The 27,908-nt window shown below is 38.7% G+C and overlaps 1 protein-coding gene across 1 annotated transcript; it reads left to right on the top strand.

The window, feature by feature from the left end:
- The first annotated feature begins 1,004 nt into the window (after positions 1 to 1,004).
- fah (fumarylacetoacetate hydrolase (fumarylacetoacetase)) lies at positions 1,005 to 26,953 on the top strand. Its single transcript, XM_085165430.1, has 14 exons — positions 1,005 to 1,161; positions 1,610 to 1,720; positions 3,991 to 4,112; positions 6,796 to 6,845; positions 8,170 to 8,260; positions 9,363 to 9,460; positions 10,447 to 10,499; positions 10,681 to 10,780; positions 17,466 to 17,596; positions 19,345 to 19,420; positions 20,566 to 20,612; positions 23,378 to 23,479; positions 23,662 to 23,779; positions 25,614 to 26,953. The coding sequence occupies exons 1-14, from the start codon at positions 1,081 to 1,083 to the stop codon at positions 25,688 to 25,690; spliced, it is 1,257 nt and encodes a 418-aa protein (XP_085021556.1). The 5' UTR covers positions 1,005 to 1,080; the 3' UTR covers positions 25,691 to 26,953.
- Positions 26,954 to 27,908: the final 955 nt, after the last annotated feature.

Here is a 27,908-nt window from a genome sequence, read left to right as displayed (position 1 = left end):
CAGACTGTCAAAGTAAAAAGGAAGCAAAACACAGAGACACAGACTTGACAAAGGGATCCATCTGACAGGGAAACGGTGTAAACAGTGACAAGAGAGATAAACTTCACTTTGTTTTCAGTTCATCATTAAGAAAAGGCTCTCTGTTTGAGTGTGTCAATTTGTCAAACCCTTTAAAGGGAAACGTGTGAGAGTGTGTTTGTGAGAGGAAAGGGGGATTGAAAGATTTAAGCGCAGACGTTTTGACCACCACTGGCAAAATAATTTTGTGATTAAATTCCCAAACTTTTTGCTTTCCTTTGGGCTGAAACTCCTGATAGACAATCCAGCAATAAATACAACAGACGAGTGAAAGTCTGTTCATGGAGAAGTAAAATCTAAATGCACGTATGATTACACAAAACTTCAGTTTTAATGAGGTAAGAATGGATTTGGTGTTATCTGTTATATTTTCACTGTATTAGACTATCATTGTGTATTTCAGTATATTTTTGACCCACTATCACAGAACTACACACATCAACTTTTGGGACTAAATGTTTTAAACACAAAGTAATTGCCTCTGTGAAGTGCCACTCATTCAAACTCATTCATTTATCTTCCTGATGGAAAGCATAGACATCAAAGCAAATTATGTGTGAACTTTATTGAACTAAAAACATTTTGTAACACTTTATTTAAACTCTATAAGACTGACGACACATTTTCTATCAATAATACTAAAACAATAACGATGGCATCTGTCACGATCATATAAGTGTTACTTACTTGTGGCTTTTTCATTCAAAGTTAATCAGGTCATTTTTAACATTAACACCTGAGAGATCTTTAACATTTTCTACTAAATGCAGAAACTTCCCCTCTCTCCACCAACACATGAGGCTACAGTTTTGCTGAGTCATTATGTGGCTGTTTCGCATTAACTTCCAGGGACCTTAGCTAGAGGTGGATACTCTAGGCAACATGTGATTGGCTGTCCAGTAGGAGGTGGGGCCTTTCTAAAGTTAAACATCTGGAAGAGCTTACTGCTCAGTCTTTTGGTTAGTCAGTCAGCTTCAGTCGAATCCAGCTGCCAAAGAGAAGATGTCCTTCATAGCAGTAGATCCAACTTCTGACTTCTCCTTCCACAACCTTCCTTATGGAATATTCTCTACATCTGACAATGTAAGTGTAGTTTGCTTTTCACTACTATTATAATGGAGGAATATTGCGTAACCTTAGTAACAGATAGAGATGACAGCAGAGCCTCTTTTTCTCTAAGTAAAAACCTCTATGGGAACGTTCTGCTCACAAACACTAGTTTAGTCACACAGACAAAGAGAGTTGATTAAAATTGAAAAACCTCAACCCTTCCCCCCATACGTACATACACACATACATACATTCAGTATGGGTCCACTTGTTCCTTTACAAGTGGGGTTGGATGACAATGCTTCCATCTACAGGACACAATGAGAATTAAACTAATGTGAAGAGAGAACAGTGGTATTAGTAGGGAACTATTACTTGCATTAAAGGAAGCCTTTTGCCCTGATGGAACTATGATGTATGTGAACGCATAGTAGATAATATTTAGTCACGTGTATTTCTGTGGATGTATGTGCTTCCCAAGCCCAGACATCGCATTGGTGTTGCGATTGGGGACCAGATCCTAGACCTCAGTGCAGTGAAGTCTCTGTTTATTGGACCTGTGCTGTCCAAACATCAAGATGTCTTTGACCAGGTGAGTCTAAACATTAACCAATAACACAGGTTACCTGTTTAATCTGACATTAACTAAACAAAATTTCAGTAAATGAAATACAGCAGCTTGCAAAAGTATTCGTCCCCCTTGAACTTTTCCACATTTTGTCACATTACAGCCACAAACATGAATCAATGTTATTGGACTTCCAGGTGAAAGACGAATACAAAGTGGTGAACACGTGAGAAGTGGAACAAAAATCAGACATGATTCAAACATTTTTTACAAATAAATAACTGCAAAGTGGGGTGTGCGTAATTATTCAGCCCCTTTGGTCTGAGTGCAGTCAGTTGCACATAGACGTTGCCTGATGAGTGCTAATGACTAAATAGAGAGCAGCTGTGTGTAATCTAATGTCAGTACAAATACAGCTGCTGTGTGACGGCCTCAGAGGTTGTCTAAGAGAATATTGGGAGCAACAACACCATGAGGTCCAAAGAACACAGCAGACAGGTCAGGGATAAAGTTATTGAGAAATTTAAAGCAGGCTGAGGCTACAAAAAGATTTCCCAAGCCTTGAACATCCCACGGAGCACTGTTCAAGCAATCATTCAGAAATGGAAGGAGTACAACTGTAAACCTACAAGACAAGGCCGTCCACCTAAACTCACAGGCTGAACAAGGAGAGCGCTGATCAGAAATGCAGCCAAGAGGCCCATGGTGACTCTGGACGAGCTGCAGAGATCTACAGCTCAGGTGGGGGAATCTGTCCACAGGACAACTATTAGTCGTGCACTGCACAAAGTTGGCCTTTATGGAAGAGTGGCAAGAAGAAAGCCATTGTTAACAGAAAACCATAAGAAGTCCCGTTTGCAGTTTGCCACAAGCCATGTGGGGGACACAGCAAACATGTGGGGGACACAGCAAACATGTGGGGGACACAGCAAACATGTGGAAGAAGCTGCTCTGGTCAGATGAGACCAACATGCAAAATGCTATGTGTGGAAAACCAACACTGCACATGACTCTGAACACACCATCCCCACTGTCAGATATGGTGGTGGCAGCATCATGCTCTGGGGGGGCTTCTCTTCAGCAAGGACAGGAAGCTGGTCAGAGTTGATGGGAAGATGGATGGAGCCAAATACAGGACAACCTTGGAAGAAAACCTCTTGGAGTCTGCAGAAGACTTGAGACTGGGGCGGAGGTTCAGCTTCCAGCAGGACAACGACCCTGAACATAAAGCCAGGGCAACAATGGTTTAAAACCAAACATATCCATGTGTTAGAACGGCCCAGTCAAAGTCCAGATCTAAATCCAATCGAGAATCTGTGGAAAGATCTGAAAACTGCTGTTCACAAACGCTGCCCATCTAATCTGACTGAGCTGGAGCTGTTGTGTTGGTCTTTCACCTGGAAGTCCAATAACATTGATTCATGTTTGTGACTGTAATGTGACAAAATGTGGAAAAGTTCAAGGGGCTGAATACTTTTGCAAGCCACTGTATTACTGCCATACTACATGTCTCTTCATCATACAGTAGAATATAATACAGTCCAGCAAGTTAATTTTTGTGTCAGTTAAAGATCAGATCTTTAACTGACAATCTTATGCCTTAAAAAAGGCAAGAAAATAAAGATTCCAGGAATACCGCAGCTTCAGATTTTACACATTTGGCATTGTTAGTAACATGACAGACTGCAGGTCTCGTCCTAAACATCATTTAGAAAGACAAATGTGCATTCTTAAAACATAATAACCTTTCAAATGATGATGGTGGCAGTTCTTAAATAAGTTAAATCACCATTTAAAACCTATTTTGTATTTACTAAGGTTGTTTTTCTATAATATTAAAATATTAAAATGTATTTGATCTGAAACATTTAAGTGGGACAAATATGACAAACAGAAAGGGGAGCAAATATTTTCTCATGTAAATATTTCTATTTTCCTTTGTATACAGATCAGTCAGGAAGAATCACAGTCTGAACTCTGTGGATCAGATATTTTAGATATCCTAAATTACAGGACAGTAGAAATATTTTAAAGTATATTCATTAATTAAGCAGCTTTCATTAGAACAAAAGGGTTGTCATTACTGTTCACAGTACAATAGACAAAGCTGGAAGTGATCAAGTGCTTCCTGTGTACATTTAGTCACATCCTACACTTGGGTTGTGGTCTCACCCTCTAATGTGCATCAGCCAAAGTTTTATTTGTTTCTTTTTCCATTGAAGAAATGCACGAAAACTTAGTGGGAAAGGCTACTTGGTGGATCAAATACTAACGTTTATCTGTGTCCCTATAAGCCTACACTGAATGCATTCATGGCTCTGGGTTATGAGGCCTGGAGGGAAGCCAGAAGGACGGTGCAAATGCTGCTGTCAGCCAATGAGAGCACACTGAGAGATGATACGAGCCTTCGGAGCAGGTCAGTCTGTTTACAGTTTACAGGAGTGTACAAGCATAGTGTACACTGCATCTTCATCCTCAGGCTACTGTGTTGTTTTTCTCTTAGAAAATACATATGTTTGTTAGCACTTTCTATTACAGCTCTGTAATGAAGTAGTAATAGTCGGGTAACAAGGCAGAAACAGGAACGTAATAATGTGGTGATTTCTAAGTTATTACCACTTAATTACCAAAGTAATAACCACTTAATATCCAAGTAATATAATGGTAGCAACAGTGGTTACAGTTGAGTAATATTACACATAAATTTATGTAACTGGATAATAAGTGCCCAAAAACTGGGGGTAACAATGTGAAAATACAGCTCGGTGATAAAGTGGTTACAGCAAAGTAACAAAATGAAAGAAACTGCAAAACTGCCGGTTTAATAACATATTAAAACAAGCTTAAAAAGTGTGTGATTATTACCTGGAAACAACTGTGGTAGTTTCTATGTAACAAGTCAGAAACAACTACAAAATCCAAAACTGCTTCTATTTAATAACATATTAATACCCATGTTAATAAGCTTTTAAAACAGGCTTAAAGAATAGTGATGACCAGGAAACAACTGGCAGTTTTGGTGTAATAAGCAGCAATTTAATACCATGGCAATGATAACTGAATAAAACACGAATCAGAAAGAATCAGGAAGTCTGGAATAAACTGGAAACACATGCTAAATGCTAATAGTTAGGTTTAAAAGAATTATACATATGAATATATTAGATTTGCTCTTTCACAGCATCTGGATGACAATACATAATATGGTAAAAGTATTTCAGGTGGGAAACAAGGGGAACACATGGTTAAAATTTCCAGTAAACAAAAATAAGATACCATCTGTGTTTTCCCAGTTGTCCAATTCAGGGTTGTGAGGTGTGCAGCACCACCGTCCTGCTGCGGCAGTGAAAAAAAAGGACACAGATAATTTTGGTTTATTAACATTAAGATGAAATTATGTTAATTAGGGCAATAGTGCATCCCTTTAAATTGCCACTTCAACACTAGACACTGGTGCAAAGAGCCAGCTGCCAGCAGGTGGCAGACTGCTGCTTATTGGGACTCTGCATTTTCTACTATAGCCCAGGATGAAGGAAAAGAATTGAGGCACCAACAGTTAACTTCAGCCACGATTTTCCTCCTTTTTGGCGTGCCTCATAGAACCATGCTTACATAAACCAATGGATTTCAACAGCAGCAAACCCCACATTCTAGCTACTGCTCAGGACTGCAAGCTAGCTAAAACTTTTTTTATTTCATACATTATATTTAGGACGGTCTCTTGTAGATATTAACTTATACCACATACTATTAACTATTACTAACTATTAATACCCCTGTCAGAGTAGCTAAAGGTAGGTAAGTAGCTAAAGTTAGTATGATCAAGTAAACTACTATCTATCTGTCTGTCTGTCTGTCTGTCTGTCTGTGATGCATAGAGATACAATAATGTGGCTAATGGTATTTACAATATTCGCCCAAACTTTAAGCACTCCAGTTTTAACAGTTTAGGTGAGGAAGTTGGAGATGTGGTGTCTATAATATAACTCTCCACCACCAGTGAAGTTTGTAGTGGTTATTTTCTAATGATAGATGTACCCTTGGTTTAATTACTTGCTGTTTTTTGTGGATTAACAGCCATTTGAACAAAGAACTTTTGTTGTTTTACGACAGATTGTTAGAAGTTTTCTGTTGTGGTCTGTTTGTTAACAGAATTAAATGCTGAGGCAAAGCAAGTAAGTGTGTCCTAATTATTGAAGAGATGGCACTTAAAACAAAATCTCATTATTCTCAAATTTTTGAAAAAATGATATAAAGTGATAAAATGATCTCTTTTGATATTCATATTGATAAGTATGTGCATTATAATATCTGTAGTTAACAATATATTATAATTACAATAACAAGGATAATTTTTAAAGGGTAAATCCATGAACTTTATGCTAGAATACACTAAAAACCTATTATACAGTTCATATAAAAATAAAGTATTTTTAAACCACTGTACCAGTTTAATAAAAATATTGTGACTTTTGTTTAATGGGCGGTACAGAATATTATTGCATTAATTATGGATAAAAAGTACAAAAATGTTCACATAAAATTACATAATAAAGCCCAACTAATAACTTTTCTGCTGTTAGAGGCCTGATTAGTTGTATTAGAACAGTCTTTTACCATATTAACAGGTAATGTCATTGTTTTTAATACTACTACTACATCTATTTTTAATATACAAAGTCTGTGATTCTAGTAAATTTAAAGCTAAAACAACTGCAGTCGAATTTAGTATCCCACAAGGTCACACACATTTATTGTATTTAAATTACAGAAAATTTCAATAGTTTTACGTGATGGTAAATTTTGTTATTTTCAGATATTTTTCTGGTGCCAAAGCTGCCAGAATATTAAGGGTTTTTTTTCTGGATTTGTTTGCACTCTACAAGTGTCTCTGTATTTGTAAATGCAGTTTTGTATTGTTTAATCCCCTTTGAGCCACATATAAAGTTGTGGAAATGCCCTTGAAATGTTCTGGAAAAACAAAGCAAAACTTATCTTTGCATTATTTAGTCTTGAGGAGATTTTATGTCCATAAGTGTGTATCCTCTTTTGAGAAAGCTTATTTTGCTAATATCCACCTCTTTCCTTTGTCTGTGCAGAGCATTTATCCATCAAAGTGCAGTCATCATGCACCTTCCTGCAAACATTGGTAAGCCTCACCTAAACTTCTCTTATCAGAGGTTTTGTTGTTTGAAAATGGACTTGCTTTTGTATTCAGTCACAATTAAAAGACCACTTGAAAAATGGCAAAAAACAAACATATTTTGCATGATTATTGAAGAGATGGCATTGTAAAAGTAGAGCTTCAACATGCAACAAGCAGAATTGGGAGTGAGACAAAATATTTTTCGAGCAATTTATTGAAAACAACACTTAAATAGAAACAGGCTGTTTCACAGCTGATCAAAAGTTTAGGACCACAGGCCAAAAATGTGCAAAAATGTGGATTCATTGTCCTTGTCTGTCAGGTAATCACACTATCATGATGTTCTGATAGCAAAGGCAAAACACGGTTGTTAAACTGCATACGTGGGTCTCTGGCAGCGTCATAGCTGCTGAGTCTGGACGCAGTAAGAGAGTCATTTGTAATCTCTTGGCTGCAGCACTTTCCTAGTCTTTAAATCTTACTGACTGCCCAAAGAACTTCAGAGTACACTTATACACACTTGTATACACCATTTATTCATGAATACATTTTCTTAACTGCTTATCAAACTTGAGTTAATGTGATTTAATGTCATTGTACTTGACCTGTCTGAGTTTAATGTTGTGCTTGACGAGTTTATATAAACTTCCACTCAAAATTTCAAGGTCATGTAGAAATATCATTATTTCCAAAGAAAATGGGAAGAACGGTGCCCGCAAGCACCTTCTGCATTGTTCTGATGTCATATATAAACACACCTGTGTACAAAGGCTTTTTTGATTAATTTCACACTGTAAATGACCATGGCCGACCCGATGGCATAAACATGCTTTTCAGCATACTTTATTAACACTCACACGGTTGCTATACATCCACACACAGCTGCAGCTAGCCCGCTACCAGCCCAACACACCAACAACCACATTGTTAACCACGTCTCCAAACTTTTAAGCAGGCGAGGCGTAATGATGCCACGCAGGTGGATCAAGCGCACCTGCAGCAGCATCGTAAATCACGCCCCGCCACACACACATCAGATAATGCTGTTTTTTCTTTTACAAGCACATTGCTGGTTCTATAGGAGTGGCTCAAGACACTTGCAAAATTCATTTTTACTGTGTTGAAAATAATGAGCCTACTGCAGCTGGTGGAGAACCATATAGTGGACCCAGAATGCAGGAGGCAGAGAGTACAAACAAAAATAAGCTTTTTTATACTTAATCTTGAAATGGTACACTAAATCAAGTGCCTAGGCATGCAGACCGCTCCTGCAAATATTTGTTAAAGAAAGCATCCATGCCATTCATGAACTGTCTGTTTTTCATAGGAGACTACACGGACTTCTACTCCTCCAGAGATCACGCCACTAACGTTGGGATCATGTTCCGGGGAAAGGAGAATGCTCTGATGCCAAACTGGTACACTGTGAATCCAACCAACAGTAAACACTTGATACAATGAAGAAAATGCTGACTGGGAGGCCTTAATGTGTAGTAATATTAAAAGAGATCATTTCAAACTGTCCACAAACTGTGGTATACTGAGAGCCACTACAAGGTTTGCCTAATTAATTTGTACTTCAGAGCTTTGGTGTGGACTTGCAGGAATCCCCACTGAACCCTCAGTCACAACGTGAGCTCTCATGGGACTAATGCCAAGTATAAGTGTGTGCCCCTCTGAATCTGACACACTGTACTGGATAATTTCATCTCAGGCAGTGAAGGTTGCATAAAGTTACCTAACACTTCATTTTAACAGTTCATTTATAAAATGAAGCAATGTAAAGCTCCAAAGGGCAAATGGTAAACCACAACATGTTGTATAGGGTCCCTGGTTGCTACCAAAACACCTGCCAAACTAAACGCCCATACACTCTTTCTGAGGTTACTGCTTGAAAATGACATGCCCAAAATGAGTATTTCTGTAAACCACAGTAATCTGTGTAAATATTACAGCAGATGTTATTGTGTCAAAGTTACTAAAGCAAAATTATTTTTGGATTTTATTGCACTTTGGAAATATGATTCGGAAGACATTTAAGTCCAGAAAACCAGCAATCAAAATATGAACATGACCAACGATCGATGCTGCTGAAACAGAAATGTTACCGTGAGTTTTATCATCTCAAAGTCAGACATTTTGCCATTTGGCACTTTTTAGCGATTAGTGTGATTTGAAAATTCTTAGTATTCAACATTATTTACATGCCTAAAAATGCTTGTTTTTGGAATATTTTTTGAAGGATTACCCACACGCTCGCGTACATTGAGCTTTTTTACATAATTAAATGAGCCATTATTTACTATGGTTAATATTTCATCTATAAGTACCTTTGTCTCATTTCTGTAGGTTATGCCTTTACCCTTATCTTCTTCTTCTTGTCACTAACTGTACATTTCGAAGATAACTGGAAATGATGCAGCTTATTTGCCAGAAATCAATTTCCTATCCATTTTACACATTGCAGGCTTAAAGTGGCACAGCAGCTTGTTGTAGTAACTTGGGTTCTGTATTATGCAGGTTGAGGCTTCCTGTGGGATACCATGGTCGGGCATCATCAGTGGTTGTTTCTGGGACTCCCATCCGCCGCCCTTCAGGCCAGATGAGGCCTGATCAGAGTAAGATCCTTATAATTCAAGGATTCTTTATTGTCATTCACATCACATGTTTACATGAAGTGGAACGAAATTATGTGCACATGTTCCCTCAGCAAAAGAAACAGAATAACAAAGAAACGGAATAAAAAAGAAACGGAATAAAAAAGAAACGGAATAAAAAAGAAACGGAATAACAAAGAAACGGAATAATAAAGAAACAGAATAACAAAGAAACGGAATAATAAAGAAACAGAATAACAAAGAAACAGAATAATAAAGAAACAGAATAACAAAGAAACAGAATAACAAAGAAACAGAATAACAAAGAAACAGAATAATAAAGAAACAGAATAACAAAGAAACGGAATAACAAAGAAACGGAATAACAAAGAAACAGAATAATAAAGAAACAGAATAACAAAGAAACTGAATAAAAAGTAATAAGTAATAAAGTAGTCTCAAGTCTTGTGAAATCAAACCATTTACATCTTAAGATTTCATGTAAACCTTTACTCATCAAACAGGATAAGTAAATTAAATCAATGCTAATTTAATGAATCAGCAGTGATATCTAATGCTAAGGAATTTACAGCAGCAGCAAATAGTAAAACAGTTTTGATAAATCACTTGTTCAGCAAGACGCAAAGTTAGAGACCAGTAAGTGAACTAAATTCAATCGATCTATGTTACCCCGATGGACCAAATCAAAGGTAAAGGATCCAAATTACATCATCATATAAGTGCTAAAAATCCTCAAGGCTTCCCCTGATCTAGTTTCAATAACTTTATTTTATTTTTGTTTGTATGTTGCTTGACTAATTTGTGTTTTATTAGTAATCAGAATATCAATTAATGCATCTTTAGCGTCTAGATTCAATCATATGCTGTATATAAACCATTTACTTGTCCACAAATATGACTGCGTGATGTGCTCGTGACTTTGAGCAGCTTTGGCACAGTCTCACCTCGTAGCTGACGATAACTGTTGCCTTTGTTCTTCTTTTTAGCAAAACCCCCAGTGTTTGGCCCGTCTAAGAAGCTGGACATTGAACTGGAGATGGTGATTAATGTGTTTATTTAATCTAACAGCCCAGGTGTATTTTATTTGTAATTGTATTAATTTAATTTCAACATGTGAGTTAACTGAGAGAAAGATCAGAGTTTCTCTGGTCAGAATATTCAGTATTGTACTTCAGTATTTAGTTGTTTTCATATTCACAACTGCTTCTGTTTGTGGTCAGGCATTCTTTGTTGGAGGAGGTAATCCGCTAGGGGAACCCATTCCTATCCAGAAAGCCCATGAACACATCTTTGGAATGGTGCTCATGAATGACTGGAGTGGTAAGAGTCTCTAAACAATACACCACACCAACATTTTCATGTTGTAAATGCTTGAAGATGGTTTTACTATGCAACAGAAATGGGAATGTTTATAGTAGATCATCTGCAAGAGAAGAAGGGGAGACTCCCAAAACGTTACTAGAGAACACATTGATATACCACCAACCAGTGTTGGTCAAGTTACTTGAAAAAAGTAATCAGTAACTAATTACTGATTACTTCCCCAAAAAAGTAATCCCATTACTTTACTGATTACTTATTTTCAAAAGTAATTAATTACTTAGTTACTTAGTTACTTTTTAAAAACAGGATTTACAACCTGAATAGGTGATAAAGTGATAGATCTTTCAGCCCAATTCTACTTTTTCTGCATAATCCATCATACAAAATGTAATCAAATGGAAAAGTCTCTTTTTAAAACTTGTTTTATTAGTTTTAATCTTTTAACTTTATGCCTCAAGCAAAAATTTAATTATATGCAACATTCTCTGACTGGAAGAAATTTGTTTAACATTTAAATCTATTTTCTGCACATTCCAGCACATAAAATAAAATATTTTTTGTGTTTACACTCAGTCTTTCAAATAGATGCAAGTAAAACACAGCAGAAAATAAATAAAGTCAAAGACTAGCGGTCCTGTTGCTCTATTTTCACCTGTAAAGCAGGAGTGGGGTAGGCGGAGGTTTACCCTGGTGCAGGTGTGCAGCAGCGGTCAGTGGAAGAATCCGCGAGTTTCTCTGTGAGTTTCCCATTACGTCGTAGCTACTCGCTGCTTGTTTGGAAGTTTAGGGTTTCTTCGCTGTAAAAAGAAGTTTTCTTCCCACGCACAATGGACACTAATGTTTTTGTCACTTTTTATGGAATCAAACTCAAAGTAAGGTCAGTACTTCCACGCTTTAAACGCTGCACGCTCATACTCTCTCTGCACTCGATATATGATCCATTGTTGATCTGCACACAGCTGTTGTCACGAACGTCGCACTCGCTTACGTCACTGTCATGAGACGTTCTCGCAAAAAAATCACAGTTTTAGTAACGCAGTAACGCAGCGTTCCTACGGGAAAGTAACGGTAATCTAATTACCGTTTTTGCAATAGTAATCCCTTACTTTACTTGTTACTTGAAAAAAGTAATCGGATTACATTGCCCATCTCTGCCACCAACTGCAATGCCATAGTCAAACTGTCTTCATTCTGAAATGATCTACACACCTAAGGTTTACACAGAATCTCACATTTCACATATGGTCGTGACGCTATTCAATAAGAACACCTATGAGACTCAATTATGTTCAAATGACACATTGTATCTGGTTGTAAAAGCTAATTGTCCTTTTATATTCATAGAATGTAATTTTACATGCTATGAATGCTGCAAGCTGTTTTCATATTTTCATAGCTGCTAAAAGTGTAACTGAAAGTTCCTTTTTATTTCCGGTTAAAGTAAAGTGAAAAAATAAGTCATGAACTTCCACCCTCCACATCTTTACAGTCGCAACAAACCAAGTCTGCTGTTTAGTCTAATATGTATGCACTCTGTAATCCTCTGCACAACACTGGGTGAGTTACTTCTGCCCTGGGAGGCTATTCAGGGAGTACAGGTTGTGCCTTTTCAACACAACTGCTATTGTAGCTCTTGTCTTTTATTGGTACTTTGAGAGAGGCTACATGAATCCCATGTGTCTAAAGTACAGGAGCAGATATTGCTGCTTTGTTATCCCAAGATGTTCGTTGAACATAGAAACACAAGACTTTCAAAATAAAACAGGAAACATGGAGAGACATAGACATGACAACACAAGCTTGACAATATGGAACACACAGACCTAAAACACATGACGGACTAGACAAGAAACAAGATACAAAAACCAAGGAGACAGATGATAGTAATGGGTCAACTCAACTAGACCCTAAATAAGAATAACACAAACCTTACACAAGAAACTCAAAAATACAGAATAAACTCAAAACCCCTGACAGGTGGGCCATGTGAAATCACAGGTCCGTGGATGCTGAGATTGAGTGGCATTGCTGAGGAAACACTTGACTAGCCTGCACAGAGTCCTCCTCTCAACTTGATAGAACACCTTTATGATGAATCAGAGCGGAGATTGTAAGCCAGGCCTTCTCGTGTCTGAGTGTCAGAGAGATACAAGCCGTAGAAAAAAAACCCTTTGAATTTAACTTTAATTTACTCTTAAAATATCCAGTAAGTAGGGAGTTGTCTTGTAAGTTAGGGAACATATTCTCTGGACGTCTGATATTTCAAGCACATCCTGTCTTACTAGTGTATACTGGACTCTTCACTTTAGTCCCCAGCTGTTCCTCCTAACAGTGGTAAGAGATTTTTCAGCCTGTGACATTTCTGCTGAATATGCAGCTTGAAGCTGAACTGATGCCCTCAGGAGATCAGGCTGCAGACTTCACCACAGACTTTCTATGAATATTTGCCATCTTAAACTTCTCCCATAGAACTGCACAATAAGCTAAATGCAATACTTTCTTCTTGTTTATAAAGTATATTTTTAAGTGGAGAAAGCTCAGGCAATGAAATGTATCTGTGTGCAAGAACAGAAAAAGATTCTGAAAGAAGACACATTAAAACTATTGCCATGCATGTTGTGGCGTGTTGGGGGAGCAGTTCTCTCCCATCATGCCTTGGGACATGTGCTGCTGTTTACATGTTCTTGTTTCATTACGGTTACGTTACTTTTAACTGATATCTTAAATGTTGTGATTATACTGCATTACAAAGTCACTGACAGTTATTGTTTTATAGAAAGAACGCAGGACCATAAGTGAGTTCTGTTATGCTGTTATTGACACTCGAAGCACAGTGTAGCATCAGCAAATGTTAAAGCTTCTCCCCTACAAGCTTGGGATCAAACAGCAAGCTCAGTGTCTGTGTGCAGCTTCCTTGTTGAGATTCCTCTGCATGACACAATATGTTGCTTTGTTAAGGAGAGATGATTTGACAGAACTGAATATGATTGGTTGACATAGAGAAATGAATGCATTTGGCAATTAGACTCCAGTGATTTAGGCAGAACCCCCCCCCCCTCCCCTGGACTCTAGATGCTGGTTTTGGTGAAGATGAGGACCGAGGCGTAGCTGGAGCTCTGACTGAGGTGCCTGCGAGTTGGAGATTGGGAGGTGGTGGGTTGCACGAATGCTAAAGATAAATTGAATGATTCCCCTGGCGCACAACATGCACCATTCACACAAGCACTTTCTTCTGTGATTTTAAGTGCTTACTAACTACGTTCACATATATTCCTACTCCGATGGATGCATCTGAGAGCAAATTAATATCTCGCCCAAGGATATTTGGCATGAGACTAGAGGGAGCCAAGGAACCACCGACCTTCATGCGTGGAATGAGAGGCTGAATGATGGAGAGCACAGATTTAAACCATGCAGAGTGGAGGCTGATTGACTCAGAGAAGATGACTGGATAGAGTAATGATGACAGTATTGAGTTAGACAGCGAGGGAAACGGGTAGTGAAGTAAATAATGGACTAGCAGCCAAAGAACCAGGAAAGATCTTCCTTACTGAACCTCTGGGTAGGCTTCATTTTCTGTTCTGTCCTTGATGGGTCATTATTTATTCTTTTCCTTGTGCTTTTGTAAGTTTATCCTCCAATGCTTTGTATTGGTTTCTTATTGGTTTAATTATTTGTGCCTTTCAGTTCTTAGTTTTAGTTACAGATAACCATGGGTCCCTTTTGTATTGCTTGTCTTTGTTAATTACCTTTGTCGCCTGTGCTTTGTATTTAGTTTTGCTTCCTTTGTCTCGTTAGTTTCAGCTGTGTTTGTTTCCCCTTCTTATTTAAAGTCTTTGCTTTAGTTTTTTGTTGTGTCATATTGGTTTTTCCTGTATGTCTCAGCCATGAGTTTTCTCTCTTTGGATTTCTAGACATTTTTTAGACATTGTTTTCCCTATTTTATCACTTTCCGATACAACATGGTGTAATGTGCATTCTGAAGGTCTGAAGCATTCCATTGGTGCATGAACTTGAGCAACGCAGTACATTATCTGAACACATCTGCTAGCTGAGGTCTGCTGCTATATTAATGATAATGACCTTTTTATACAGCGTGTTCTCCGCTCACTGGTTTGCTTCTGCATGTGCTGCCAAACAACACTTTTTTGGCAAAGTTATTCCTAGAGTGTCAAATACTGCAAGTCTAAAGGTGCTGGGATGAAATGATACAAACAAGGTGTCCAGTGGCATCAGTGGCTCAACACTGATAGTCTGGGCACCAACAGTTAGAAGTACTGTTTGCAAATATGCATATAGACATTGTGCAGTTTAGTTTTCATTTGTTTGCATTCCTTTTCACTCGTTTGGTTTGGCCTGCATTCATAAATGTTGCAGAATTCATTCACTAATTCACATTGTGGATATTTTGCAATGTTACTTTGACTTATCCACAGGATTTTTATACTTCTTCCACTACCGTGTGTAGCATTTTAGTTTAATTAAAACTGGCTCTAATTTAGTGTTCGAAGTCTCACAGATGTACACAGGTTACTACTAAGAGTAAAATTAACACTTTTTAATCCATTCACCTTTGTTTGTACTTCAAACTAATACTTGTGTGAGTTTGTACAGAAAATAAATCACTCGAAAATTTGTGCAAACTTGGACAGAAGAAAAACATGACTTCGGTTTTGACATCTGTCACATTGGTCTAGAAATGAAGGAAAGATTTTAGGTACAAACTGTAGCTTCCCCTTATCCCAGCATGATTCAAACACTTCAGCACCTAATTCACGCTCCCAGATGGTGCTGATTTTACCTGATGAGTCACATTTGGTCACCATATGATACATATTAGATAGAGGTGATTTCTGATTAAGAACCAGAAGGTCAACCTGGGTCAGCAGGGCAAACTGGAACATCTGGAAACAGCAATGAGACACAGTGTTGAAAGTAGAGAAACAAGTGAGTTGACAGCTCTGGAAAGCTATGAAGGACATCATCTTTGTAAAGGCCTCTCATGGTTTTTAGGCCTCTTTCGTGCCACATCAAATTAGTGGCACTGGAGGGAGGAAATAGATAATTTCTCAACAACAACATTCTGGTAGAGGATTAAAATGAGATCTGAACTGAGACCAAATCTCAAGTGTAGAGAGCACTACAGGACTTGAAGTAACAGAAGATGGTTTAACCCTGTCATGCATGAATTATGACAACCTCAATCAGGATTTTTTTCTTAAGTATTTTTATTCATCTTTAGGCATGAAAAGATGAAAAAAGTCCTGATTGAGGTTGTCATAATTCATGCATGACAGGGTTAAATAACAATCATTACAATCAAACACGTCACACATCTATAGTAACATTAAACGACCAGTGGGTGGCAGGTATGGAGGGACACATCAGAGTCCAGTGTAGTTTATGTGCAAACATGAATGCAAATGTATGATAGGTACTCCTGCCAGGAACCAAGAATGCCTGCAGTCAAAGTACTGTTCAAGTTAAACCAGCACGAAACAAACATTTCAAAATGGACCCATACATTTTTTGAACATTAAAGAATAAGTAAGCCAAAAAGAAAAAGAAAGGACTTTCATTCACACACATTTTTAATCTGATAGATGCATCAGAGAGCAAATTGAGGTTAGTATCTTGCCACAGGATATTTGCTATGCAGACTGGAGCAGCCAGGCACCAAACCACCAAGCTTTCAGTTAGCGGAGCTGCTCCACCTCCTGAGCTACAGTCAGTTACTCTTCGTCAGTAACAGTCCTGTTACACTACCATAGCTCCATTTGAGCCATTGTTTGTGAAAATATATACTTAAACAATATCCACTGTCTACTTATGAACTGCAGCTAGATTTCATGAGAGGAACCATCTTCATTAAAACTAAACCTGTGCTGGCCATGCTGGTACCACAGTCGCCAATGCAACTTTGAACCAAACCATCATCTAGACGATTTAATTAGACAGTCTCCACTGCAGCTTTAAATTGTAGAAAATGTTTCTTAATTTAATGAAAAATATATTTTTCTAATCACTGATTTGTTATAGATGTAATTTTAAACATTAAAATGTTGTGAGATCAAATCTAAAGGAAGTGGAATCTGAGGATCAGTGAATTGAATAAAATAAAAGAATATGAAACAACAATGATTATGGTACCAGGTATGAACTGTATATAACCTTTCAAGATCAAGATTAAATGTAACTTTTCAACAGTTTGTTTTAGTAAATATAAAACATTACTTAGACTAAACATGTGCCTGTATTTTAGAAATGTCCCTTGAAAAATTGATTCATTAATAAATAGAATGGATGAATTGTCCCTCACTACCAATTCTCATGGCTAAACATGAAAAGGCCATGTATTTGTTTGTGTTCACTGACATAAATACACGAATCATTACACTCTGCATGATTTGGAAACAAAGATATTTAATCTGGACGTATATTATGTGCAACGTGTAGACTATAAAGAAGTCTCAGTATACACTTGTCAGTGTGGCAACGAAGAGCACAACGTTTTATGAATGGAAAACCATATTTTCACTCTTGTATTAACTGATAATTATGCACTTTGGAAATTTGTGTCCAGGAAACAACTTATTAAATTAAAGCTTTGCCACAAGAGTGGATTGAATAATCTGCAAACCTTCCTAATTTTCTCTCTTCTCTCACTTGTGTTTATTCTCAGCTAGAGACATCCAGGCCTGGGAGTATGTTCCACTGGGACCTTTCCTGGGGAAGAATTTTGGGACGACTATTTCACCTTGGGTCGTCCCCATGGAGGCGCTGCTACCCTTTGCTGAGCCTAACGCCATTCAGGTTAACACAAGGTTCTCAATTAACAACAACAAAGACGAGGGGCATGTAGTACATCGCTCCAAAATAATTAAGGAGCACATTTGAATCAGACTGTAGCATCGAGTCAAAAGATGAACTTGGGCGTCTACTGTCTTATGCAGAGTTAACTGCATGGGTGTAGTTTGCTGTTGGGTTGGATGGGGCTTCCTCAGGCTCTGTGGGGCTTGGTGGTGCTGCTGCTGTGGGCTTCAGTCTGTATGGGCCCAGGCACCCACTGTCCTTGGTGGGTATCAGGGAACGGGTCACACATGGGGGTCAGGGGGTGAGCTGACTCCAGGAAGGGGCTTCCTTTCTTCACACACCCTGTTCTCTGTTTGCCATCTGGGGTGGAGGGTTGGGAGGAGAAGCTGGTCTGAGTCTGGGCTGTGGGCTTCCCTGCTGTTGCAGGACCAGGGGTGGTTTTCCTTTCTCCACCCCAGCATAAAGGGAACCATGTCCATGGTGCCCCCAGCTGCCGGTGCATTGGTGGTTATGCCTACAGCTGGGTGAGTACTGGCTCACTCCTGGTGGCGTAGCCGGCTGCCAGTGGAGCCTCTGGGCTCTGTGGCTTCTGTGCAGTGGCTGCTGGGTGACCTCTTTCCGGGACACTTCTCAGGTCTTTCCTGAGTGGGTGGTGTGATTGCCCCTGCGGTGGTCCTCATGCTCTGGGCGGCCTCCAGATCTCCTCCATGCCTGCTTCTTGGGGGGGCGGGGCTATGACTTCCCACACCCGCTTTTTGACACAGGTGTACACACAAGTGTTCATACAGGTGTAGAAACAGGTACTCAACATTCAGTATTTATTATTTACTGTTATTATGCTCATGTTGGTTGTTGCCGTGGTTTCCCTGCTGTGTTGTTCTCTTGTTGGTTGTTTTTTTCCAGCAGGTGGTCGAGTATACTCTCAGTGTCCTTTCTCTCTACCCGTCTTCTTTATTTTTCCCCTCTCATTCGTTTAACTCTCTCCCCAACTTCACTTTCCTTCTTCTTAATCTTCTTTCTAGTCATAACTTAAAATAAAGAAAAATCTAATCAAGTCAATCAAGACCAGTTTAGCAAATACGTAATGGTCCATTAGGGAACATAAATCGATTGGGCATTTTTCTTGGTCTTCAGACAATAATTCTGATGGCTGGACAGGACAGACAAAAAACACAAATTAATTAAAATAATGCTCGACGAGGCGGTAAAGGTCCTCAACCCATCAGCAGAACAGCAGCTTGAACTCTAGAACAGTGGCGATGTGTCTCTGAAGTAATGAACCGTGCTTCTGTCAGTCTGATAGAGGAGTCTGGGTCTGGTTGTTGCCATAAGAGTGGTGCTTCACTGCCGTTGTGCCAAATAAAGGAGGGAGGATTATGGTGTGGGATCAGCCCCTTACTTCCAGTGAAAGGAACTGTTAATGCTTCAGCGTTCCAAGTTATTCATATTCAGTTTCATGTTCCCAACTTGATCCCTTCCTACATGACTGTGCAGCAGCGCACAAATCAAGGTCCATAACGATGGGAATGACTGGTGAGATTGACAAGGAAGAACTTGACCTGCACAGAGTCCTCATCTCAACCTGATTGAACACCTTTGTGATGAATTAGAGCAAAGACTACAGACCTTCCCATCTAACATCACCTCACAACCTTTTTCTTTCATCTAACCTGTGAAATGAAAATGTTCTTTCTCATCTCTTTTTGCTCACTTTTCTTTTTCTTTTTGTATTTTGTGTCTTCCCACAGGATCCAGAACCCCTCCCATACCTGCAGCACCGTGATGCGTACACTTTCAATATTAATCTGTTTGTTTCACTAAAAGGTACCGTCCACAAACTATCATGATATCAACTGTACATATACTCATGGTCAAGTTCTCTCATGAGTAGCCCTGTCCCTGCCAGTGTTAAGTAATATAAAGTAATAGAGTTTTTGTGATGTTTCAATATGCGGGCAGCATCCTGAGTCTCATTCAACCTTTTACATGCTGTTGAGTAGAGACTTTATGAATGTTAATAACAGAGTTGTAAACTTCACTGTCGTTGGGTGTGTTTATGTATAGCTGAAGTCTGTCCCAGTGGCAGGTGAGTCACATATTAGCCTAAACAAACGACTGGGTAGCATTAGCACTTAATAGACAACAATCTTCTGCTGTTTGCTTTGGGAATAAAATATTCAAAGAAATACAAATTTTTCTCGTAGTTTGATCAGATTTTTATCAAAAAATGAGAATTTTCTGGCCTTAAAAGTTTAAGATTGGGTCGACCCCGTTGGATTTTCTGGTTTTTAAGTGGGTCGCAGGACTCTTGACTTTGGGAATCGCTGTAAAGCATCATTTCTGTATTTACTGTAAACTGGTGGTTGCCTGAAAACCAAATCTCCAAATGAAATTAAAATAAAAATTAGAAACTACAAGACTACAATAACTTTGATCTTAGATTTTTATTATTATGATTATTAATAATAAATAATAATATGGTTATTATTATTTGGAGATTTTGTTTTCCCTTCAGTTCAGCTTTTAGTCTTTTTAGTCAAAACATTTTATTTTAGTTTGCTTTTTAAAAGTGTCAGGTCTACTCTGCTATTATAACATAAAGGAAGTTGTCAGAGGCCAATTTTTCAGAGGTTCAGAATTGAACCTGCAACAAACACACTGACAGTCTGATAGTCCAGGTCAGGCAACAAACACAATTGACTGAACCCTAAAATAAGCTCATTTATTATATACTTTCATTTGAACTTTGTTATTTTAAAAGTACACAACGCTGCTTTAATTACTTTTATTAATTTTTTTTAAGGATAGTTCTTATTTCTACTAAATAGAAGAAGATGGATGGAAGGATGTGATTTTATTTCAGTTAACCATTTTCCCCACATTTTTAGTTTAGTTTTAGTTCACTATAATAACGCTCTTGGTTAGGAGAGTAACATGTTTTGAAATGAATATCTGTTCTGTTGTTAAAGGCAAAGGCATGGCTGAAGCTGTGAACATCTGCAGATCAAACTTTAAGGTGAGATTCATGGTTGCAGAGTCAGAACAACAATATTAATGCATGTTTTAAACAAAAAAACATATTATATAAAATACGATTAAAGAGGACTTGACGTGTTGCTGTCTCAGCTGTGCCTGTTTTGCCAGCATTTTATGGTTGCTTTTATTCTTAAATGATTATATTTTATTATATTTTTGGCTGCACATGATCACCACTAAAGAAAAACAGCATGTTTAAACAAAAGTAGTAAGCCATCTACACATTATATATGCAACAGTCATGGAAATCCATGCTGTGAAGCTCTCAGCACAGTTTTTGTGCCGATGTTAATGCCAGAGGTTTGAAGTTATTGAGTCATTTAAAGCCTCGGCTCTCAGCAATCCTTTGATTTAACTTGACAACTTGAGTTGCTGCAGCAAAGAAACAACATAAAATTGGCCACGGAATAAGGGAAGTCTAAGGAGCTTGGTAAGAAAAGCGTCTGGACTACTTCAAGTTTCCCTCAAGACGTTTCACCTCTCATCTGAGGGGGTCCATGTCTCTCTTGGGGGGACGCTCCCATAGGGCTTAAAATCTGTGACTCTGCACCAATTGTTCTTAGAGCTGAAGAAGCTTCTCGGATGAAAAGTGAAACGTCTTCAAGGAAACTTAAAGACGTTCAGACGCTTTTCTTACCAAGCTTCTTCAGCTACAATGACCTGTAGAACCTGGAGAACTTGGAGAACCTGGAGAACCTTTCCAGACATGGAATAAGGGTTTCTATGAACTGATTTGGATCCTATTACAGTCACACTCAAAGTCCGTGAGTTCTTTAGAAAGACCAGTTCTCTCGTAAATGTTTATGTTGTGTAAAATGTGTTGTTTTTATCTATTAGTGCAGCTGTAGCAATTCACTTCATTTCTCTCAGCTGGTCAGAAGACTGCAAAAGGAAGGATTGGCCTTTATTCGTTAGGAGAATGGAGGAAAAGTTTCAGTCGCTCTCTTTTAGAATAGAATAGAATAGAATAGAATAGAATAGAATAGCCTTTTATTGCCAATGTAAATCTACAAGAAAATGATGGGTGCTCGATGCTAACTGTATAGGAATAAAAGGTAAATAGAAAAACAGCAGGAATAAATAACAAACAGGTGAAATAGGAACAACAGTCATATATACAAAGCAATAGGAAGGCACACACTGGAGAACCATGTGCTTGGAAGTATCGAGTCCATATTTGTGTGGCATGAGTTGTAAGGGTTGCCCAAATCCAAATGTCTCTGGGGAAGAAACTGTTTGTGAGTCTGGAGATGTGGAACCTGACTGACTGTGGTCCCAACCAGGGTGGTGGGTCAAACAGGTGGTGGGTGGGGTGCAAGGATTCACCTGTGATGGGCCGAGTTTTTCTGAGACAGGAGGATCTGATGATGTCCTCCAGGGGTGGCAGAGGAAGGCCAATGAGTGTTTGGGCTGTTTAATTACCATCTGCAACATGCTCTCCACTGAGGAGCTGTAGAAGGCCAGCAGCAGCTTTCGGTCCAGGTTATTCTTTCTCAGGACACCGAGGCTGTGCAGCCAGTTTGGGCCTTCTTTACCAATGGGTTTGTGCTGCAGGTCCAGGTGAGATGAGCAGAGATGTGGTGCTCAGAAACTTAGTGGTGGAGACAGATTCCACCCGTTCATTTGTTATGAGAGGGGAGTGGAAGTCTGTACCTCCTGAAGTCCATTATAATTAATAATAATAATTAATTAATTAATAAAATGCATTATTATTATGAGTTCTTTTGTTTTATAGACATTCAGCTTCAGGCTATATTTTGAGCATCGGCAAGTTCAAGGACATTTAACATGTTGTTGGAATTTGAACAGATAAACATGACTTTTGAAAGTCCCAACAAGACTATGGCCACTCTCCGGGGGGCTCTCTGCTGTGTGATGCACCGTTAGCTTGTGAGGTAAATTAAAGGGCCTGCACTTTACATGTGAGTAGTGACTGAATCCTATTGTTATGGCACCAGTCCTGAAGCACATAAGCACAGAGCACCCCCCCCCCCCCCCTCCCTTTGTTGCGGTCCTGGCAGTGTAATGTCTGATCAGGTAACTCCACTGAGGGATCAGGGATGTTTGTGAGGGATCTGTCATTAATGAGGAGGATGAGGATGGATGGAGGGGTTTGTGTTGTTATTTTGACAGCTGGATATGATAATTAGTTCTCCACCCCCCACCACTGTCTGTGTTTCATTGTGTACCACAGAGCGCTGGGTGGTCTCACAATCTCAGGTGGGATAATGTCGGTCGAATCTGAAGTAAAGCCCAGGTTCAGGCTGATGTCTGACGACTGAGAGTGACAGTGTGTTGCAGGAAGCTGCAGTAAAAAAATGGCCTGTATTTGTATCGCGCTTTACTAGTCCCTAAGGACCCCAAAGCGCTTTACATATCCAGTCATCCACCCATTCACACACTGGTGATGGCAGCTACATTGTAGCCACAGCCACCCTGGGGTGCACTGACAGAGGCGAGGCTGCCGGACACTGGCGCCACCGGGCCCTCTGACCACCACCAGTAGGCAACGGGTGAAGTGTCTTGCTCAAGGACATAACGACCGAGACTGTCCAAGCTGGGGCTCGAACCAGCAACCTTCCGGTTACAAGGCGAACTCCCAACTCTTGAGCCACGATCGCCCCGAAAAAAGGCATAAAAACACAAAATAAGGTGCACAGTAGAAAAGCGTGCTGTGCCGCTGCATACCATGACTGTCCCCATCTTGAATTCACTAATGTTTTATTTCTGTCTCTCTGACTCAAGTACATGTACTGGACCATGAAGCAGCAGCTTACCCATCACACGGTCAATGGTTGCAATGTCAACCCAGGAGATCTGCTCGCTTCAGGCACCATCAGTGGACCTGTGAGTGTCCACATGCACAACATGCCTAGGACTTGATGACTGTGATGTGTACCTTTTTGTCTGTCAGTTCTCAGTTTGTAAGCTAGATTACATAATATCACTCATTAGCAAGTTCTCTTGTGGGCTTTTCACACTGAGCGTTGTTGCTTTTCCATTATTGCAACTGGTTTGTTTCATGGCAGGATCCAGAGAGCTTTGGCTCCATGCTTGAGCTGTCGTGGAACGGATCTAAGAACATTGACCTGGGAGGAGAAGGAACTAGAACCTTCTTGAATGATGGAGATGAAGTCACTATATCAGGTTGGTCTGTGTAAGCTTTCCACTTCATATCATTTGGGTTTATGTGACAATATTTTAGAAGTAGCAATAACAGTTTTGCATCTTTACATAATGCCAACATGGACATAAAGATAAGGTTTTGTAGGAACTACAATAGACAAAGGTTAACTACAATAGACAAAAGATAAGGATTGAAGAACATAACTTGCTGCTGGTACACTGTCGGACTCTCGTGTGCTTCAGGCATCCGAATTTCCAGATAAACTCTTACCTTAATTTTGCAGCTGAAGTTTGGACTTGTTGAACATTATGAAAGGAATCTGTTCAGTTTCAAAGTGTATTTCAATATTTTATTATTATTGTTAAAAACAAATAGTTAATTAAAACCGGTCGGAGCGGGCACGCTCTGTTTTGCGTAACTATTTTTAAATCCCGGTAGCTCTGCAACCACGTGAGCTAGCGCAATAATTGTTTTTGCATATGAAACCGGAGGAGTTGTACTTACATCTTATGCCATCAGCTTGTCCTCGGTCACAGTTTCCTTCCACATATAGCTTTGCAAAAACTGCATAAAAAGCACTTGCAGCAACGAAAACATAATATTCCAGAAACACGCTTTGCCGATCCGATCAGCTGTTTGTAACACTTCCTACGTCCATCAGCGCGAACTTTCGCATGTCCGCCATGACCTGCCCGAAACCGGAAGTGACGTCATTTTCGCGGAAATGTAGTTTTTTACCATCAGGGCCTCATGAGCCTATACTGGTGTTTTTAAAAGTTATCTTTGACTTTATGACTTTCTGTGTCGTTTCTGGGATGCTTAGGACTCATATTGCACTGCTGGAAATAGTTTATTTTGATGCATATGCTGCTTTTTTGCAAATTTGCATTAGAATATTTATTTTTGTTTTTCCTGCAGTATATAAAAATTGGTGTATTTCAAAAATAAAACTATGAAGACACTCAAAATAAATTTCCTGTGGTGGGAAACTATTTTGTGCAACTTTTTTGTATTTACAGTTTTGAGGGATAAGCCTCTTAAATTTCTCTAACTAGAAATATATGTTAAAAAAACAAAAACGATTTTCAATTTTTTTGTAGTTTACTGCACTTTTTTGCAATTTATGTAATTACTATGCACTTAATGCAGACATATCATTAAAATTTAGGCTATAATGGTTGTATTGATGTATATCAACTTGAAATGCTCCCAAAAATGGCTCCACAGCATGTAAACATATAATATAAGCTCTGGTGGACTTGGTTCTATGGTAGGTCTTAAAGGGTTAAATAATAACAATAACACATAAACAAGTGTAGGGCTGTTCGAGATAACGATATCAGCTCGGATGATGATATGAAAACATCTATCGTTTCATTTCACGCTATCGTTTGTTTCGTGGTGTTGCAAATAAACTATTTACAGCAATATTTTATCAGCGTTGTGATGGTCACTGTAGTGGCTGTATTAATGTCTTAAAGTTCTCGCTTTTTTTTAGATATAAGTGGCCTTTACAACTTATATCTAATAATGTATCGTTTCATGCATGGGTCAAAACACTCGACGCCCAGCTGGAAACATTTCATGCAAGTCGAGTCGCCTGAGATTCACAGAATTAGCAGAAAATCTAAAATTTTCTGATACATATCGTTGTCAGGACAATAAATGTCTTATATCGGGATATGAAATTTTGGTCATATCGCACAGCCCTAAACAAATGCATGACTACAAACAGATGGCTCACTAAAGTAGAGAAAGTTTTACTTTTATATTGCCTGACAGAAATTCAGCTTTCGAGCTCACACAGCATCATGACGCTGATCATATACGTGTCCGATGGCTTCCTCTGTTTAGGTTACTGTGAAGGAGATGGCTACAGGGTGGGCTTCGGGACGTGCCAGGGAACAATCCTTCCAGCTTTGCTGCTCTAAAACAGATGTCTACTTACACAAGTATTTGGCTTTGATGACAACAATGGAAAACTGCAACATGGACCTTCCCCCTCTCTCTCCTCTTCTCTTTAAAAGGGCGCTTTGGGCTTTAGTAAAGAATGAATGCAGATTTCTGACCTTGTTACTGATATATAATGAAATAACCATCCAGCAGAGAGATTGTCCTGTATCATATCACCATGTTACTGCTGTACCAGGATCAGTGTTACTGATGTTTGTATCCCCTCTATGATGAAATCATCCATTTTAAATGTGGTTGTGTTGTTGTCTTGTTGTCATGCGACTTACTCAGCCACCTCAGGAACACAGCTGCATTCAGAATGATCCAACTAGAGCTTCCACTCCCCACGTCCATAGACGTTGATCTGAGATGAATATATTATCTCTCTATGTCACCTTACAGAGAACTTAAAAATGGTTAAATGTAAATGTTCAGGTCATTCTGATTTTTTTGGCGCTCAGGACTTGTAAACATTTTGACTTATTATCTGAAACTCCAGTGGAACAGGATATGACCAAAAACAGGAAAAAGATGAATTGGTAAACTTGAATAGAGGGTAAAGATGATGATGCAAGAATGACTGCTTCCAAAAATCTGACAATCATTTCTGAAGAGCTGAATAAAAAATGAATAAAAAAGCTGTCTGGAGGTGGTGATTGTGTGTTTGCATCAGTGTGCAGTGAAGAAGAAAAAGCGTCATGACACACTCGCTGTGTCCCATTTCAGGGTCTGCACGCTTGAAGTACGCATTTTAAGTGCGGTTACGTCACCGCCACGCGACGACGGCTGTCCCAATTCGAAGTGTACTTCGAATGCATACTCCAAATGCGCCGTCGATTTCCCCAAATATCAAGCGTGGTCCGGTGCACGCTTCGTGGTCCCATATATCCCACAATTCATAGCGCGGCGGTGGGTGTGGATAATTTTGCCGCAAAATACGGCAGAAGGGAGCGGCCAAGAGTGAACTGTCAAAAGTAAGTACTGAATATGACGTCACTTATTCATGTGCGAATGTTTAATAATGAAGAACATTAAAACATTGCTGTTGGCCACATGTCGGCAAAGTTGTGTGACATTAGTGATGTTTGTACTTTCAGCATTAACTTGGTTTTAAAGCCTCTACTTCTAAATATACATATAGTCGACCTTAATCTTACAGAGAATCTGATGATTTTATGGATAATTAAAGTCAGTCATATATCCACAAACACAACAAGCTGAAAGTCAGTGATATATATATATATATATATATATGTATGTATATGTGTATATATATATATATGTATGTATATGTGTATATATATATATATGTATGTATGTATATGTATATATATATATATGTATGTATATGTATATGTATATATATATATATATATATATATGTATATGTATGTATATATATGTATGTATATGTATGTATATATATGTATATATGTCTATATATATGTATATATGTATGTATATATGTATGTATATATATATATATATATATATATATATATATATATATATCATAATGTCATAATAATCTGACAATACTATAATATTGGCCATATTATATTTACATTACCATAGTGAGATGACTTTAGTCTCATGTACAACATTAACTAATTATTATTTACTAACTAATCTTAAATTACTGTTCAGTACAGAAATGAAGCCCTTGAATCATGTTTTACAGTCCTGTGGTCTCAGCCTCAGATACTCAACTAATCAAAGTGATGTCATGACAAAAATGATTGACCAACAAAACAATTTTTTCCTTCATTTATGTCAAACAAAGCTGTATGTAACGTGTCTCGCGGTTAGTATCATGGTTGCTAGGCAACCTGAACAGCGCGACGAAGCATATACCGTCCCATTTCACAAGCCTCTCACTTCCGCACTTCTCGTACTTATAGTACGCACCGTACGTAGTACGCGTAGTGCGCGTACTTCAAGCGTGCAGACCCTGAAATGGGACACAGCCACTGTCTCATTATTGCTTTGTGTAAGCAAGGTTTCAGGTAATATAAGAAGATCAGAATCAGATGTGTTCACCCAAAGTTACACTGAATCCAGGTTAGGAAGAAAATAATACCTTTAACATCACAAGGAGTACTCAAACTTCTGTAATCTGGACCAGGATTGGTCATATTGTACATTGGACAGATTGGACACAGATTGTACATTTCCAGATAAAAGTAGGAAAGAGCA

Source organism: Neolamprologus multifasciatus, chromosome 1 (genome assembly GCF_963576455.1).
Source record: "Neolamprologus multifasciatus chromosome 1, fNeoMul1.2, whole genome shotgun sequence".
Classification (NCBI taxonomy): Eukaryota; Metazoa; Chordata; class Actinopteri; order Cichliformes; family Cichlidae; genus Neolamprologus; species Neolamprologus multifasciatus.
This window is presented reverse-complemented; position numbering and strand designations above follow the sequence as displayed.